Raw genomic sequence first — 17524 nt, 5'->3', positions numbered from 1 at the left:
TACTTATCCTTAAACAATGATCTGGAGGAGTGTATAAATCATGGAGCAGATTCCAAAAATAGCAAAGAGTGAGAACATGGAGAGATTTGAAAACAAACCAGAACGTTTTCAAAATCAAACCCAGAAAGCATGGAGTGATGAGTGAACAGAATTTGGTGCCTATTTGGAAATGGCAACAGAGGATTGGTTGGGTGTAAATATATGTTGTGTGGAGATTTGGGAGTTTGGCCAGGAATGCCTCAAGCAAACACATGGATGAGGATTCAGCAGCAGATAGACTGAGGCAAACCCAGGATCAGATGATGTTATGGTAATGGAAGAAGATTGTACATGGAAGATTCTTTAACAAAGCTGAAATCTCTCTCAAAAAAAGTGATAGCCACACTTACTTAAAATCAGTCTCATCCTGCAGCTCTAATACAGGCTGGAACACCAGGGTCCGTCTACGCATGCCCAGTACGCAGGCAGTGTCTTCACTGTTTGCAAATACTCGACCTGCACAATTTTTAAAAATCAAAATAAGTCAAACAAACCACACTTTTCCTATATTTGAAATCTATAGTTTGTATGTCTAAACAGGAAGAGGTTTTCAAAACAAAAGGTAGCTAAAACACAAGGGAGGTGTGTGGAACATCATCAGTAGCTGAAGTAAGCAACATATTGTGGAAATGGTTATCATCAGAAGTTCTCTGTGTTCACAACTTGTACTGCTAGAGCCAGCATTGTAATCATATTTACTCATGAGGACTACTACAAAGTTTAATCACAGAATTTTATACTCATTATCCCCAGTCAGTGGTTCTGAAGTATAATTTCACTTTACATGAGAGAGACCATGAGGAAAAGAAGGTCAATAAGCCCTGTTAGCCTGCTTCATTCTTCAAATGGACTGTGGCTCATCCACTTGCCTGCCTTATCCCCATACCCCTCAATCCTTGTGATGCCTGAAAATCTAATTGACTCCAGTCTTTAATATATTCAACGACTGAGCACCCAAAGCCCTGTGGGACAGACAATTCCAAATATTCCCACAGCTACACAGATTTTTCCTCACCCATGTCCTAAAAGTCCCAGTCTATATCCTAGGGTTGAGATTCCCATTTCTGAACAGTCCAGCCAGTAGAATTAGCTTCTCTGCATCTACTCTGTCAAGAATCTTATATGTTTCAGTGGATCACCTCTTATCTCTTCTCAAATCCAGAGATTATATCCCCATTCTACTTCATCTCTCCTCAATATCTCAATATAAGCTACATCAGTAGGAGCAGTGCATGTGAAAACAGGAGGCTGTACCTTACACAGTGACGGGAAGGAAAGTGTAAGAAACTAAATTCTAACCATTAAAATATGAAGTTTATTTTTGGTGGGGGTAACTGTAGGGTGATATGATTCTACAGTTAGTTTAAATATATTTGTACAGAACTACATACTGTACATAACAAGTAATTGCCTGCATTTACACTTTTACTCAGATTTTATATTTGGTGTAGATGTTATCCAGTAAACCAATAGGAAAGTGACATATCTGAGGGCTGACCTGCTTTTTCGTTATCATTGGATTTTTTGTAATAATGGCCAACAGCAAAAGTAGAAACATAGGTGCAGAGAATGTCTACCTTATTATGTGCTTCTGACTACAAATGGAAGTAAGTCAATGATGAAGTTTTCAAAAGTACTATTTTGTAGAGCAAAGGAAACAATCTTGGGCAAGAAGTAAAACATTGCTGCAGAAAGGACAGCTTGTTATTGACTGTGGTCATATGGGTCTGTGTAGGATGAAATATAGAGTGAATATAAATATGAACTATGAAGTGCCCAGTGGGCAGTTATTGACGAGAACTCATTTCAATGAGTTCAGTATAGCAGTATGAATCCAGGTGCACTTCAATAGCTCAGTTTGACAGCAAGTCACATAACATTGGGAGTGCGTTGCATTTGGTACTACTGAAGTCAGATCATTTTTTGTTCAGATTTGATTAACAGATGGAGCACCAATGTCAAATCATCTTCCGTGAACGTAATCATTTTGGATTTCCTGCAATCAACTATGTGACTAGCAGCCATCTTTCTTTACTGGAAATTAAATGGGGCTGGTAGTACTGAAAGAAAGCACAGTAAGGTTGGGAAATTGAACTGGAAATAAAGTGTATGCACTACTGTGTCTTCAGTAAGACACTAGGCTAAAATATATCCACTGTAATACTGCAGGAAAGCATTCAATGATGTGATGTTTTTATGAGTTCAGGGGATGTGGGCATCATTGGCTAGGCCAGCCCTGATTGCTGATCCATAATTGCCTAGAGGGCAGTTAAGAATCAACCACATGCTATAGGAGTCAAACATCGGCCAGACCAGATAATGATGACAGATTTCCTTCCCTTGAGGATATCATTGAACCAGGTGGGTTTAGAACACAATTGACAATGGTTACCATTAGACTAGCGATTTTTTTTAAAGTTGATTTCAAATGTCTCCATTTACCACAGTAAGATTCAAACCCATGTCCTCAGAACATTGGCCTGGAGGTTGAATGGATTCCTAAAACAGTGACATTACCACTACACCACCATCTGCCTGAATGTACATGCTGAAAATAAATAAAACTACAGACATGTAGATTCCAGAATTGGTATTGAGTGGTTCATATGATTAAATGTTAGACTAGTTGACCACATCATATTGAAAAAAAAAGATTTTAAATGTTTCAGTGACCTGCGCAGTCTTGTCTAACTGAAAAGGGAAGCCTTGCTGCTATCAAGCCCATAACATGATATTGACAAGTCCTTTCACAACACTGGGAAGAAACGTACAACTGCTAGGAATTAAGAATCATGCTCTGCTTAAAAGCTGCTGCTGCTATTATCTTTTGTACAATATCCAATGGATGGCAACATGGTCGGATTGTTGAAAATAACTGGAGGTTAAGTGCAGAAGCAGCCCACCAAGGAGGAATGAATTAAGGTGATTTTACCATTCCTGACAGAGGAGCGCTTTGCTTCTTTTCTTCATAGCAGTAAAAGTTTTGCAGCTAACTTCAGAGAACTTAACAAATCACAGCTACTGGTGCTCTGAAAAGGTCAGAACTTGGCTATGCCAGAAATGTACTGAAGTTCAATCATTTCAGTCCTGTATTATCTCTGAACACCATTAGTGAACAGAGAAGTGTTCATGGAACAAGAAAAATGTTTTAAAATGTAACATACACAGTCAAGTACTTTAATAGTCATTTCTGGGGAAAAAAAAGCATTTTGTCAAAGCTTTTCATCTCCTTATCACAATGATTTATAACAAAAATCAAATAAAGATGAACACAACTCGTGTTGGTACTACATGGGAGCAGCGTGAAACAGCAAGTTCCACATGGTATTCAAACGTTTGAGATCGGAGGTGGACTGGGCACTTCTCAGCACCTAAGAGTCCAGGCCTTAGGGCCTTTCATCAGTGCAACATACAGCAAAAAAAAAATCTGTTCTGGGTAGCCATTAACCGCAGGATGGCATTGTAAGTGTGCCTGGTGAACTATTACCTCAAGCCTCATTTAGGCTGTCTTGCAAAGAGGGTGTTCTTGTGAACTGTCCTGATTAGTGCAAGACTAAAAGCTTTGACAAAATTTCTTTTCTCATTAATATCCAAGCTCTTCAATGGCAACGAACCGTGCATATGTTCCTCTCTAGCATATTCACTTTATTGATTTGTTTGATTTTTTTCCCCAAAACCAAGTCACTAAATTGTTTGAATGAAGTACAGTTTTAAAGTGGCATGATGCTTACAATTCCTTTCAACAGTAACTATAATCAAGATACCACTAATATTGAATTATTAACTTCAAATGTAAAGTGACTAAGGAGAAAACATCTGTAAAGTTTGGAATGAGCTTCTAATAGCTTAGATAAAGCAGGGAGTTAATAAATGTGTCACTATCTTATTAATAAACAAAATCCATTACCTTCATCTATGCATTCCACGATGTCAGCAAGGGATGCAAGACAAGACAAAGCAAGGGATAGGTTAACGTAACTACTTTGTGACACGCAAACTTTCCAGAGAATAACATCAGGTTTACACAGCATCTATTTGAGTTTATGTTGATGGGAAACTCAACTAAACCATAATTTAGGATAACCTAGCAGTTAAAATGTTAAAATTCAACACGGCCACACATTTTAGCTATTAATCCTAGTTGAGTATGTTCTGAGGATGTTGTTGAATTGAGCAGGCTTTAATAAAGGATCAGTGCTTCCCAGCTCGAGTTAAAAAAAAAACTATAGCATTCCCTGGCCCTATATCAAATCATGCCTCCTGCCAAATGAAGTTGCATCAGTTGAAGTCACATGGAATTAGTCTATGTTTTAATTCCCAAATTTTAATTAAAATGACCCCTCCTTTCTTTCTCCTATTATTCATCAAAATCTTATAAAAAATTTTGTTCAAAAGAATTTAGAAATCTCATCTACCTAAATTGATTTGAGGAACTACATCATAAACTCTCAACCTCCTTCTAAAGTATGTAACAATGATGCAGCAGTCCGCACTAACCCTGACACAATGACAATGCGTCATCTATGCGCTACTATCTCAATCCTGCACCCAAATCATAAGTGATGCAGTTACATTGCAGACTGAGGTAGCTGACATCAAAGAAGCAGTTCAGGGTTTTCACATCTTTTAAATCTTAAATTCAAAGCAAAAAGAACATTTAGTGTAATAACTAAGCATCACATTCACATCCTCAATTGATGACAAGTGGGCTTTCAAACTGTATAGACAACAGTTTGGTTGCCACCTTACAAAGTGGTTTTGTTCTCTAATTCTCTGAGACAATATATAGCTACTGCCAGAGTTTGTGAATGATCAATTTGTTCTTGTTACAACCTGGCTAAATTCACAGCCCATCCATTTGGCATTCACAGAATCCCTACAGTGTGGAAAGAGGCAATTCAGACCATCAAGTCTGCACCAATCCTCTGAAGAGCATCCCCCCCAGATCCAGCACTCCCTCACTGTATAGCCTGCATTTACAATGGCTAATCCACCGAACCTGCACATCTTTGGACAGTGGGATGAAACCAAAACCAATGGCAGACACAGAGAGAACATGCAAACTCCACACAGACAGTCTCCCAAGGCTAGAATTGAACCCAATTCCCTGGCACTGTGAGGCAGCAGTGCAAACCATTGAGCCACCTTGTCATTCAGATAAACAGTTGTACCATCAAGGATGTCTGCAGCTGAAACATTGACAAGTATTAGTTCTGAGCTAATGTAATTATTTTAGTGTTTCCATTACTACTAAAAATACTGTACAGTTTTGCATTATATGTGTCAAACAATGGCTTTGCCCACCACAAAGCCAAACATCCATTTCAAAGATCTGAAATCTAGTCTCGAAGATGAAACTTCCATTATTACATGGTTGAGATGGGAAAGCACCATCAACTTCACCATGGCTCTAATTATACATAATTTGCCAGAATACAAATCACACCCCATGCTCTCTCCTTTTTGTTTCGCCTAATCCTCAGCTATTGAATTTTGCTGTTGGATGTACATATTAACATGCTTCCAAATGCTACTGCTAACTCAGTTGACCCACACTCAGTTTTGCAAAGTATTTTGAGCCAGACTCATGGTGTATCCTGCTCAATAACACTCAAATGCTGGAATCAACATGTCAATACTTATCTGGTTTCACTAACAGCCCCTTGGTCGCAGCTACACTACATTATTCACATGACTAAATTCATGCAATACATTAATCTATTGGTCCTTTGGGATGGAATAATTGAATATAACACACTTTGCTCTGAATTATTCTTTTCACATTGTTATTTTCATGAACAAAACTGTGTCAAGTGCCAGATCTCAACTTTTCAGTTGATTTTTGTTGCATGAAGATCTTTCAGAGGCCTTCATCATGTTTTCTTCACAGAACTGCATACCTAATATTCTAACATGATGGTTATCAACATATCACAGATTCAGACAAATATATTTAGATTCTAAGTCATAAGGTCTACATTTCCTCACCAATCTGTACATGCAGATTTATTTTGTTACTTTATTTACCAGCAGAATTACACTATTGTTTTGGCCAGAGATACCTCTACAAACATAATTCATTTTCAGTATGTATAACACAAAAGACCATTGTACTGATTGCCTATCCACATTGACATAAAATGGGTATTTGGATATTGTAAGCAGCAGTTTACTTCTAGAACCACAGAATCATATGGTACAGGAGACCTTTTGAGTATGTACCACCAAAAATGCTACACTAGTTCCCCCATTTTCGCTCACTAGGCCCAGAGCCTTGAATGTTATGATACTACGAGTGCTCATCCAAGTACTTTTTAAAGGTTGTGAGGTTTCCTGCTTCAACTTCTGCAGTTGGATCCTGGAACAACTAAATAAACATAGCTAGAGGTTTGTGCAAATTAGAAACCAAGATGAAAAACCAAGGATTATAATGTGGAGGTTGAAAGAAGTATAAAAGATGACAAGCTAAGTCAGGGACTTGGGTTGATAGCTGTACTGTCTCACACATCCAGGATTTTCTGTCAAACATGAGTTGATTGCAGGAAACCAAATGGGGTATTACCTTCCTGGTGAAAGCACCATATCGAGGGCAATGATTTATATCTTGGATTTGGTGAGGAGGATTGTGGCAATATGGCCGTACATTTCATGGTGATTTATGCTAGTCACCACTCTGCTTCAGAGGGGCTTTTGGTACTGCTGTCTGTCTGGCAAGATGTTAAACCTATGCTGCCCAGATATTTAATTACAACCTCACTTTGGGGGTCTAAATAACACTAAAATGACAAATTGATGGAAATCATACATATGAATTTGATAAATCATCAATACAATTGATAATTGAGCAATCAACCTGATTTACACATGTAATCTTGAGAGTATACCAATCTTTAACTATTCTTGCTCATTTGGCAGTCCTTGCTGAATAAATAGTAGGAAATGTATCAATGCTGCATGCTGCTGGGATCCAAGGTTTTAACTACGTAAGCTTGAGCAGTACTGCTATACACATCTGGGTACCCACAGGTCCAGCTTTTGTCTATACCCAAGCCCTCAGGACTTAAAATATGCCCCTTCAGATGGAATGCAATCACCCTATATTGGAATTTCTACTTTTGCACATTTACAAAGTTGCATTGTTTGACAATTAAGTCCGTTATAAGACTTTAAAACACCTTGCTGACAAACAAAAGGTACTGAAAAAAGAAACAAAGAACTACAGATGCTGGAAATCTGAGACAAAAAACAGAAATTTCTGGAGAAACTCAGCAGGTCTGGCAGCATCTCAGGAGAGAGAAGCAGAGCTAACATTTTGGGACCAGTGATCTTCTTCAAAAGGTACTGTACTGATTAGGTGACAGTAAAGAATGCAATGGGAGAGCCAGGAAGGCAGCAGTGAAGAATTATACATTTTTAGATGCATTAGGAAGTGTTTCAAAAGCAGGCGTATAGGAGGAAACTATTCAGAAGGTCATAAGAGACAAGGGAAATTATGATACTGGGAATGAAACAGCACAGGAGTGACAGAATGGAGATGGTGGAGATCAGATTGCATTAAAAACATCATTTTCTTCACAAGGTCAGAAAAATGACTGAAGGAAACATCTTCAGTGCTTTCGTGATTACTGATTCGGTTTAAAGCACTTAATATCCTGCTAAACAATCCATGTCATTCAGGCATCTGTTAAAGTTCCTAAAAGATGCTAAATTTTAAACCACAAATTAATAAGTTGATAAACACCTAACAATAAAATCTTCCACTCATTAGAGACTTTATGAATTACAAACAAATTGTCTCAAAAACATACTCCCTATTACCTTGTCTGTAGGTTTCTGTTAGTTTATTTGTGATCCATTGCATGGCTTTGGCAGAAATCTTAGTTCCAAAGTTTCTATCAAATGGAGATGGTGATCCACCCTGACAATTACAAAAAATGTTGCTAGTCAGTATTATTTCAAGAGAGAAACCTGTTCGGTGTATCAAGTTTAAGATTCTTTTAACTTGAGGATTAAGTAGTTAAATCTTGAGAAAGAATCACTAAATATACAAAACAATATTCTAACTGTCTCTACCAAACCAACAATCTTAGCTTCTGAGTAAACTACTGGGTTATACTCATGAGTATACATTTACCAAATAAGACGAAAGACAACTTTTTTTGTGTGTGAAAGTCCATTCCAGACAGTGGTTCTGAAAATTTTCCAAATCTCCTTCTAAAATCCAGTCCCTCCTGATCTAAGAGGTCTAGTTGATTACTATATGAGCTAGATGTGAAATGACTCATGTTTCAGCAAACTATTCCACCGTAACCATTGGATTCTGTGAGGCTCTTGTAAAATTTGCAGTAGCAATTATAGTTCCTGACTAAGTTTTATAATGACTTTGCATAGTCTTGAGCATCACATTGATTATTTGGTTCTCTCTTCATAATGTCATTCTTTGGTGTTCTGGTTTGTTAATCTCTTGTCTAAACAAATACAAGACATTCAACCTTCCAGTGTTTGGCACTCTGAATAATTTTCAATGTCCCCTCACATACTCTGAGTGTTTTGGGCATGATTATATTTTTATAAATAAAACTCAGCAGTAATTTTGTACACTCAAACTTTCCACTGCTTGGTCCCTCTCTTGACAATTCTTGGCAAGGAAGGCTCAGGATTTATCGTCCACGCCATGTTATTTTCAATAAATGCACATCTTCAGAAGCTGCAGTTTGATTTTTAGGGATGAAATTTGGCATTGATGTTGAGCTTTACAACATATTTTGTTTTCATTTTCCTTAAGATTTTGAAATTTATTTTGTTTGTACTTCTGTCTTCTAAGGTCCAATGTGTCAAGTTTTACGTTTAAGACTAAACCACAGCATCAATTTTCTTAATCGTTGCACAAAGCAACCACACTGCAGTATTTTGTTTTCACTATTTATGTTCCCATTTAAAATCTCTATACATGTTTATGTATCTAAGGCAAAACGGATTTTTATTTGGTTTTGCGAGGTTTTCTTTTCTTTTTTTCTCTACACACCTGATCAGGGGTCATGCCACACCAATTTTGTGGTTTAGGAACAAAGAACAAGATCAGAACAGCACAGAAACAGGCTCTTTGGCCCACCAAGCCTGTGCTGACATATGGCGCCTTTCTAAATTGAAAGCTTTTTGCTTCTAAGCGGTCTGTATACTTCTATTCCCTGCCTATTCATATATCTGTCAAGATCCCTCTTGCTATTGTATCTGTTTCTACCACATCCTCTGGCAGCACATTCCAGGCACTCACCACCCTGTCTGTTAAAAAAAACTTGCCTGTCACATTGCCTTTAAACTTTCCCCTTTTTACCTTTAACCCATGTCCCCCAATAATTGACATTTCTACTTTGGTAAAAAGACCGACTATCCATTCCATCCATACCTCTCATAATTTTGTAAACCTCTATCAAGTTGCCCCTCAGCCTCCGATGTTCAGTCAAGTTTGTCCAATTTCTCATCTTGGTAATACCTTCCAAACCAGGCTACATTTAAATGTAAAACATTTCTGTACCCTCTCTAAAAGCTGCCATGTCCTCCTGGTAGCGTGGCAACCAGTACTGTATGCAAGAATCCGAATGTGGGCAAACTAATTTTCTATGACATTCTATACAGTTCACATGCCATCCCACCAATTTTCAAATCCAATGTCATTTTTGCCATCTGCAATCAGAACCCACCACTGAAGAGATATTTCCTTCCCCACCCCTATCCGCTTTCCGTAGGGACCACTCACTCCATGACTCCCTCGTCCGCTCCACACTCCCCACCAACTCTTGCACCACACCCGGCACCTTTCCCTGCAGCCGCAGGAAGTGCTCTACCTGACTCTACACCTCCCTTCTCACCTCTGTCCAAGGTCCCAAACAATCACTCCAAATCTGACAGGGATTCACCTCTACGTCTTCTAACCTGGTCTATTGCATTTGTTGCTCCTGATGTGGTCTCTTCTATATCGGAGAGACCAAGCGCAGATTCAGTGACCAATTTGCGGAGCATCTGCGCTCTATACACTCCAATCAACACAATTTTCTGGTTGCCATCCATTTCAACTCCCCCTCCCACTCCCTTGGTGACATGTCCATCCTGGGCCTCCTCCACTGTCAAAATGAGGCCACAAGTAAACTGGAGGAACAACACCTTATATTCCAACTCGGGAGCTTACGTCCTGATGGCCGCAACGTAGAATTCATCAGCTTCAAAATCTCCCCACTCCTGGACCCATCCCATGTCCAACCCTCCCTCTCATCCCCGCCTCCTTGACCTAACACAACCTGTCCATCTTCCATCCCACTTATCCGCCCCACCCTTCCCACTGACTAATCTCTACAACCCCCTACATGAATCCACCTATCACCGTCCCTCCTACCTTCCCCCAGCCCCACCTCCTCCCTCTATTTATTTCTGAGCTCCTTTCCACTTCCCCGGTCCTGACGAAAGGTCCCTGACGAAACTTTCCTGTTCCTCAGATACTGTCTGACTTGCTGTGTTCCTCCAGCTCCACGTTTTATTGATCGTAAAGTTCTGTATAGTTTATTTTCTTGATGTTTATCCAAAATCTGATCACTTGCTCAACAGTTTAGAGCCTTGAACAAAATAACACCCTTAAATAATTTTCTTTAATTAATTTACCAACAGCTGCATTATTTTTTTCTCATTTCAAACATTAGGATACTTTGCTGACACTCTGGCTTTGTTATTGGCTTCATCGTCTGACCTTTTTAAAGAATTTTCATCTATTTTCCTAATTCTTGTTCAAATTGATTTGAAATGATAACTTAGTTCATAAACTCAACAGAAGAATACAAACTTACAAAGTCCAAATTAAAATTTCTTTCATGCATTGAGTTTAAGACAATATATTCATAACTTTACTACTTGTAATAAGTCTCCCACCATTCTATCAATGATTTTTTCTTTTAAATTTTCTTTTTGGGATATTTTCTTTGCTTTGTTGTGGTTAAGTTGCTGCATTTTCACCTTCTGATAGAAGTAAACCCCATGTAAAAAGATTCTGTCAGATTCTTAGTTAAGGACTGGTCTAGTCATGGAAGATCACAAAGGATTATTTACAGCATTTGGTGAGATTCCGACTTCCAGTCCTGTTTTCACTAATAAATCATGGCTGCTTTCATAGAATTGGTATTTAATGCGGCATAGGAGCTACTATTTGGTCAATGTCATTTAACAAAACTGGAATTCACACTTAAAGAGAAGGACTTCATCAAGAACAAGAATGCAAGAATATCAGCTTAAGACATATTTTTACCTGCTGCATATGACCCAGGACATTTTTCCGGCAGTCAAACACCCCTTTTCCTTCTTCGCTGTACAACTGGTAGATGAAGTCCGTTGTGTAATTTTCACTACAATTTTCATTTCTATAACATATGCAAAAAGGTAAAAACTTGATATTAAATTTGGCTAGTCCACTTAATTATGGGAGACTTGCAGTGTCAATCCCCAATGATGTTAAAATTTTCCCCAATTAAATGGTAGGGCAGAAAAGGCAGGATTACTGGACAGGTGCAGGGACAGAGCCAAACACAGAGAACGCTGGAGACAGATCTGACAGCACTAGTGGAGAGAGAGATGGGGAGAAAAACAGTGTTAATGTTGTCGGTCTGTATGACTCTTCTTCAGCAGATTCGGCTGACTTTCTCCAACATACTCTGCATTTATTTCCGACTTCAATCATCCACAGTATTTTGCTCTTCTTGCAGGTGAAGAGCCAATGCATGTTCATGATCCTGGAGCACACAGCCATTCAGTCATGCCTCAGGAATTAACTGGAATTCACACATCTTTCCTTATTCAACTATTAGCTCATCTTTACTCCTCTAGTATAAATTGTGATTATTTAAAAATTTGAAATTATAATGTTTGACCTAATGAGTGCAAGACAAAAAAAGTTACTACAACATGCCTCTATTTTCAGCAATACTCTTATTACATAGGGTGAGTTAAAACTAAAGTTGAGGCACTGGTCCAGGATTTGCTGCTTTCCCCATTCAACTTTTCTCTCCTCACTCTTCTGCTCAACTCTTTGGGTACTGTAGATTGCCAAAAGTGCAAGCTAACAACAGTACAATGAGGTTTACAGGGCAACTGGAATAATGGTGAATCATGTTCCAACCAAATATCGAAGACCAAGAACGAGACAGGAATGGCAAAGAGGGAAACAGGATGGTTTCCATCAATCTATAGCATGTGGGCTGAAGCGGTTCAAGAAGGCAGCTCACCACCACCTTCTCAAGGACAACTAGGGACAGCCAATAACTGCTGGCCAGACAACAACACCCATGTCCCACAAATGAATAAACAAAAATTACTCTCAGAAATGAAGAGATAGGAAGAAAAAAATGGATTGAAAGAAAGGAACTGTTCAAATCCAACTGAGCAGGACTGGGTCTTCACTGTTGCAACTACTTCCTTTCTGGGCCAAAGAGGTTTAAAGGCATTGCAAGAACCAATTAAAGTATCCTCACATGTTAGTTGGCAGGATGGCTGGTTTGCAATACAGAATGACACCAACAGTAAGGGTTCAATCCCCACACTGGCGACGGTCACTGTGGGGTTCTGCCTTCTTCATCTCACCCCTTGCTTGAGGTTAAACTCACTATGAGTCATCTCTGTCTAACGAGAGGGCAGGGCTATGGCAATGATACTTTTACACACACCATTAAATATCAGCCTTAAATACCCAAAATGGTGAATGTTAAAGAAAAACAACTCACAAACACAACTACTTCATCAAATTCATAACAAGCTTCTGAAGTTAATAATGGAGCACGTAAAGTGGATAGCAATTGTAATGATTTGCAAATCACACAGTAGGTCTTTCTCACTGTGACTTATTGGAAGATTGATACACTAATAATGTCTGCCACATTAAATGCATCACTATTCAGTGTGGAACTCCTGGTCAATTGATGCATTACTCACCTGAGCACCAAACCCCGTTGGACACTTGTTTTCATCTTTTCTGTTAAGTGTTCAACATTAGACTGAAAAACAAAAATTTAATATGCGTAAGGCAAAAGTCATATTTTCAGCTTTTTTGAGCACTTGTTCACAGAATAAAATTGGAAATCATTTAATATTGAACTTCAAAAGAAAAATGTATTCACACAACCTTGAACGAATTTCTGAAAGACTGCATACAATAAACAATTGGTTGTAAAAACACAGAATAAAAAGGATGGATATGCTCTGCAGGTGTAAAGCGTCTGCGGAGAGATTGCAGATTGTTGGCCATTTCTAAGAGCAATTTGTAAGATTGCCTTGATAATTGATGAACATCTCCCATCCTGAGTACTCAGCAGTTTGGTAGGTCTTTGCTGCCAGACACAAACACAAGTGTTTGATCACTTTCTTCTTCTCTTTCATCTTGTTCATTTAAACAGTAGAGTACATACCAATCAGTTGTAACAATGCAGAATCAGACCGTGAATGGGCCATTACATCAGTATCATAGAATCACTTTACTGGTTAGAATGAAGTGATTCAGCCTCATGAATCCAAGCCAACTCTCTGAAGCACAACTCCGACCATCCCACTGTTCAAACAACGTTTAGATCAGATTTATTCATCGTCTGTGTCTACAAATACAGTGAAAAGTGTTGTTTAGTGTAGCCATGCTCGAGCGCCATCTTGAAATACAAAGCAAGATCCGAATGCAATAGACTCATCTTTACATTTTCTTCTCGTTACGGGCTCTGGGGTCTCTGGAATGGGCTCCCGGTCTTGACTATGAACACTCTGGTTGCTGTATCAGTTGATTCCATAATGTTCGGTTTAGGCCCCAAGACGCAACAATATTCAAATTGAGAAACAGGATTTTCTGTTCAATAATATTGCCGTAATGGCAGGCTGATCTCCCAGCATGCTCTGCAGGACAGAATATGCTCTATTTTCAACACTGGACAGCGCCACATGCACACTTGCAATTTATACTAAAATTTATGTTTTTATCTAAAGGTTTGTTTCCTTCAATCACCCATCCAACTTCCTTTTGAAATTATTTGATTGTTTATACTTCCACCGGCCTCTTTCAGAATGTGTTCTCAGTCATTTATTACCTCTCACGGTGTAAAAAAGCTTGTCCTTCCATTCCCCCTGCATCTCTTTCTCAAAACCATAAATCTCTGCCCCTAGTCTTTGTCCAATCAGGTCAGAGATACAGTTTTCCTGGTTTGTTGCATAGTTTTGTACACTTCTTTCAAATCATCCCTCAATCTTCTTTGCAGTAGGAGAACACCCCAGCTTTTCAATACTAACCTCATCTGCCCAAACCCGAGATTCATTCAATCAAATCTCTTCTTCACTCTCACAAGGACTCCTTCTCATCAACGTGGCAATCCAAACTGGATACAATATTTTCACTGGGGCTTGACCAGAGCTTTAGAGAGGATCGGAATAATTTCCCTAAACAATCCTTGTTCTCAACTACATCCCACTGCACAATCCAACATGCTTACTCAACTAAAAACTGAAAGAACTGCGGATGCTGTAAATCAGGAACAAAAACAGAAGTTGTTGGAAAAGCTCAGCAGGTCTGGCAGCATCTGTGAAGAAAAAAATCAGAGTTAATGTTTCGGGTCCTGTGACCCTTCCTCAGAACTGTTGGTTGTTGTTGATGCTTACTCAACTACCTGCCTAACTTTATGTCACCATTCCAAACACACTAGCACTAAATCACATTGCAAAGATACATCAGAGTGACATCAAAATAACAACATGGAGACAGCAAAGATGATTTTGTTCTTTTCAGTCTCTTCTAATCATCCTATTCCATGATCATATATTGCCCACTTTGCTTCCATAAACAGTGGTCTAAGAGATGTTCATCTTGCCAAAAAACATGGATTTCATCAGCTCCTCATCATTGTCCCAGGCTGAGCAGAATGCTGTTTTAGTTCATTGTGTGCTGATCCTACAAATAGCACAAAACAGGGTGCATAGGTTGTATAAATATTTGTTCCCAAAAAAGAGTGCTACTAAAGAGTGAGGCATTGTCAAAGGCTATACATCAGCCCCATCAAAGTGTGTGAGCAGCTCATATTTTTTTTATTAAGGCAGACAAAATGACTCACTTATTTGGATAAGTATAACCAAGGCCATTATTTTGACTGTTGTACTTGCAGCTGACAGTAAGGATTTGTCTTCATGTTCACAGGTATTAAAATACTGCAGCTCAATAATTCAGGACTGGTCTCCTCTCACCAATATTTGCTCAGTGCAGCTTTGTATAATCAAGGAGTACAGAAGCAGAGCATAGGACTAAGCCATTCAGCACCTCTTCTGTCCTTCTGGCTGATACATACCTCAACTCCAGTGAATGCCTTGGCTCCATATCCTTTAATGGCCTCATCTAATAAAATGGAAGATACTCAGCTACTTCTTCAAACAACTGGCACCACTATCTCATCAGAAGACCCAAGCCAAGTTTAGGAACTTGTAATGCAAATATCTTATCAGTTTAATAACAATCAAATAGCTTTTCTCTCAACTAAAAATATATAAGAAACCTTAGCTGAGACCCTAGACAAACCATCACTCTCTTGAAACACCCTGAGCCCCTGCTTGATTGATAGCTCCAGTTCTCAGCTGGCAATTTCACAAGGTTGTTTACAAGTGGAGTCTAAGATACTGAAACTTCATAGATCTGGAGGAAAAAGATGGGTTAGATAGGACATGGGGACTCTGTGTTTGGGGAGGGATGGGGTGAGTAGTGAAGGCTGAGGGGTTACATGGCCCCACATTCTTTTATAGCTGGAATGAAGTCCCACAACACTGATGTCCCAGACCTTTCAAACGGCTCACTCCCATAACTGGCCGGCTCAATGGCTGTGTCCTAACTTTCTCTAGAGTCAGTTGGCCCGACTTCAACCAGCATCTGCCCCCACCCCACCCCTGGTGAGATAGATCCCAACAATATTCCCTGAGGTGGGCACATGAAGCCGGGCAATTCTTCACTTTCTGCTACCCACCTCAAGGATGAAAAAAATGCCAATGAAATGGAAGATATGCACACATAAAAGATAAATAAAATGAAGAATACAAAGGTAAGACAACAAAATAGCAGGACAGAGGTTATGGCCTGAAACTGTCGAATTTAATTTTGAGTCTAGTAGACTGTAAACTGCCTAATCGAAGGATGAGGTGCTGTTCTTCAAGCTTACATTGAGTGTCACTGAAACCATGCAACAGGCTGGACAGGGCTGTCAACATGTGAGCAAGGTGAGAATTAAAACAAGAAGCCACCATAAACCCAGGTCCATATTGCTGTCTGAATGAAAATGTTCCACAAAGCAGTCACCCAAATTGTGTTTGATCCCCACACTGTAGAGGAGATGACATTGTGAGCAGGAAGTACCTGGATAAGGCTGCATCATCTGATGTGGTGTTGGGATCTTTGAAGATTGAACCAGGGTGTCAAGGAGGAAAAAAATTTCCATTATCTTCTCCATGGAAAGGGCAGAGAGAAGCTAACATTTTACCGAGTCGTAGAGATCTCAAGAGTGCAAGAGGGATCAAACTGCAGTATTTAAAGAGATTGCTGAGCATGTCCAACACTTCTCAAAGGCAAAGGCCAAGTTGGCTGACACCAGTGCATGTTCCCTACGTGCCAGTTCGAATCGTGGGATCAGGACCCGGGAGTGTGGAGTTTGGGGCCTGCAGGGAGCCGGGGAACAGATAGCAACCCAGGAGAAGGGAACAGCACCAGGGCTTGGGAACAAGGGGAAGGAGGTGAAGGGTCTTGACCCCACCCAACCCAAATTCTCTCCTTCCCTGACTGTCATTATACCCTGCACACCCCATCACTGTCCTCCTGACTCTGTCCACGAGCCACCCCAATTTCCACCACCAACCGCCACTCCCACTCCACCCTAGCACATCCTGACTCTCTGCTGCCGAACCCTGTTTCAAAATCCCATGGGCTTCATGACATCGCATGTACATTCTACATGGTGATGTAGTGTCGAGAAACATGTGCATGCACATTCTGGATTAGCGCACAGGTGTAGTTGGCTGCAATTGCAAACCCTATTTACACAAAGCTCATGCAGCAGTCCTTCCAGTCTACCAGTCAAACAGGTTTTGAGTGGATAGTGCGGGGAACAATGGTGACCAGAACTGCTCCAACAGTTGCTTACAATTTCCACTTCACAGCTCCTTAGTTTCCATGCTTGAAAAGGCATTTAATCCATTTTTTGAGCTTTATGATGGCTGAAGTGATTGACAAGCACATTGTATTTCAACAAGTACGTTGTGTTAAATTTGAGCTGTTCTCCAAATTTTCCACACGCTGCATAAGGTTAACTTATCCTAATTATTCAAATGACCTGGCCCAGTTCGTGTCAATTCATTTGCTCCCACGAGGAGCTCGAACAGTTCATACACTTCACTAACATCTTCCACCCCAACCTTAAGTTTACCTGGACCATCTCTAACACCTCTC

The 17524-nt window shown here is 39.6% G+C and overlaps 1 protein-coding gene across 5 annotated transcripts in view; it reads right to left on the bottom strand.

The window, feature by feature from the left end:
* pfkpa (phosphofructokinase, platelet a) overlaps nucleotides 1-17524 on the bottom strand; it is a 107352-nt gene that overhangs the window by 1407 nt on the left and 88421 nt on the right. For 3 of the 5 annotated variants that reach the window (XM_048614710.1, XM_048614736.1, XM_048614717.1), the window contains 5 exons: nucleotides 13006-13067; nucleotides 11330-11441; nucleotides 7858-7957; nucleotides 3947-3952; nucleotides 390-495 (listed from right to left, as the gene is read on the bottom strand). In XM_048614710.1, the coding sequence (XP_048470667.1) occupies nucleotides 390-495; nucleotides 3947-3952; nucleotides 7858-7957; nucleotides 11330-11441; nucleotides 13006-13067 (386 nt within the window). The remainder of the gene's footprint in view (nucleotides 1-389; nucleotides 496-3946; nucleotides 3953-7857; nucleotides 7958-11329; nucleotides 11442-13005; nucleotides 13068-17524) is intronic. The other 2 variants (XM_048614726.1, XM_048614742.1) reach the window with 1 other exon arrangement.

This window comes from Rhincodon typus, chromosome 2 (assembly GCF_021869965.1).
Source record: "Rhincodon typus isolate 14 chromosome 2, sRhiTyp1.1, whole genome shotgun sequence".
In the NCBI taxonomy this organism is placed as follows: domain Eukaryota; kingdom Metazoa; phylum Chordata; class Chondrichthyes; order Orectolobiformes; family Rhincodontidae; genus Rhincodon; species Rhincodon typus.
The sequence above is the reverse complement of the archived record's forward strand: the minus strand, read 5'-3'. Positions and strand labels throughout refer to the sequence as shown.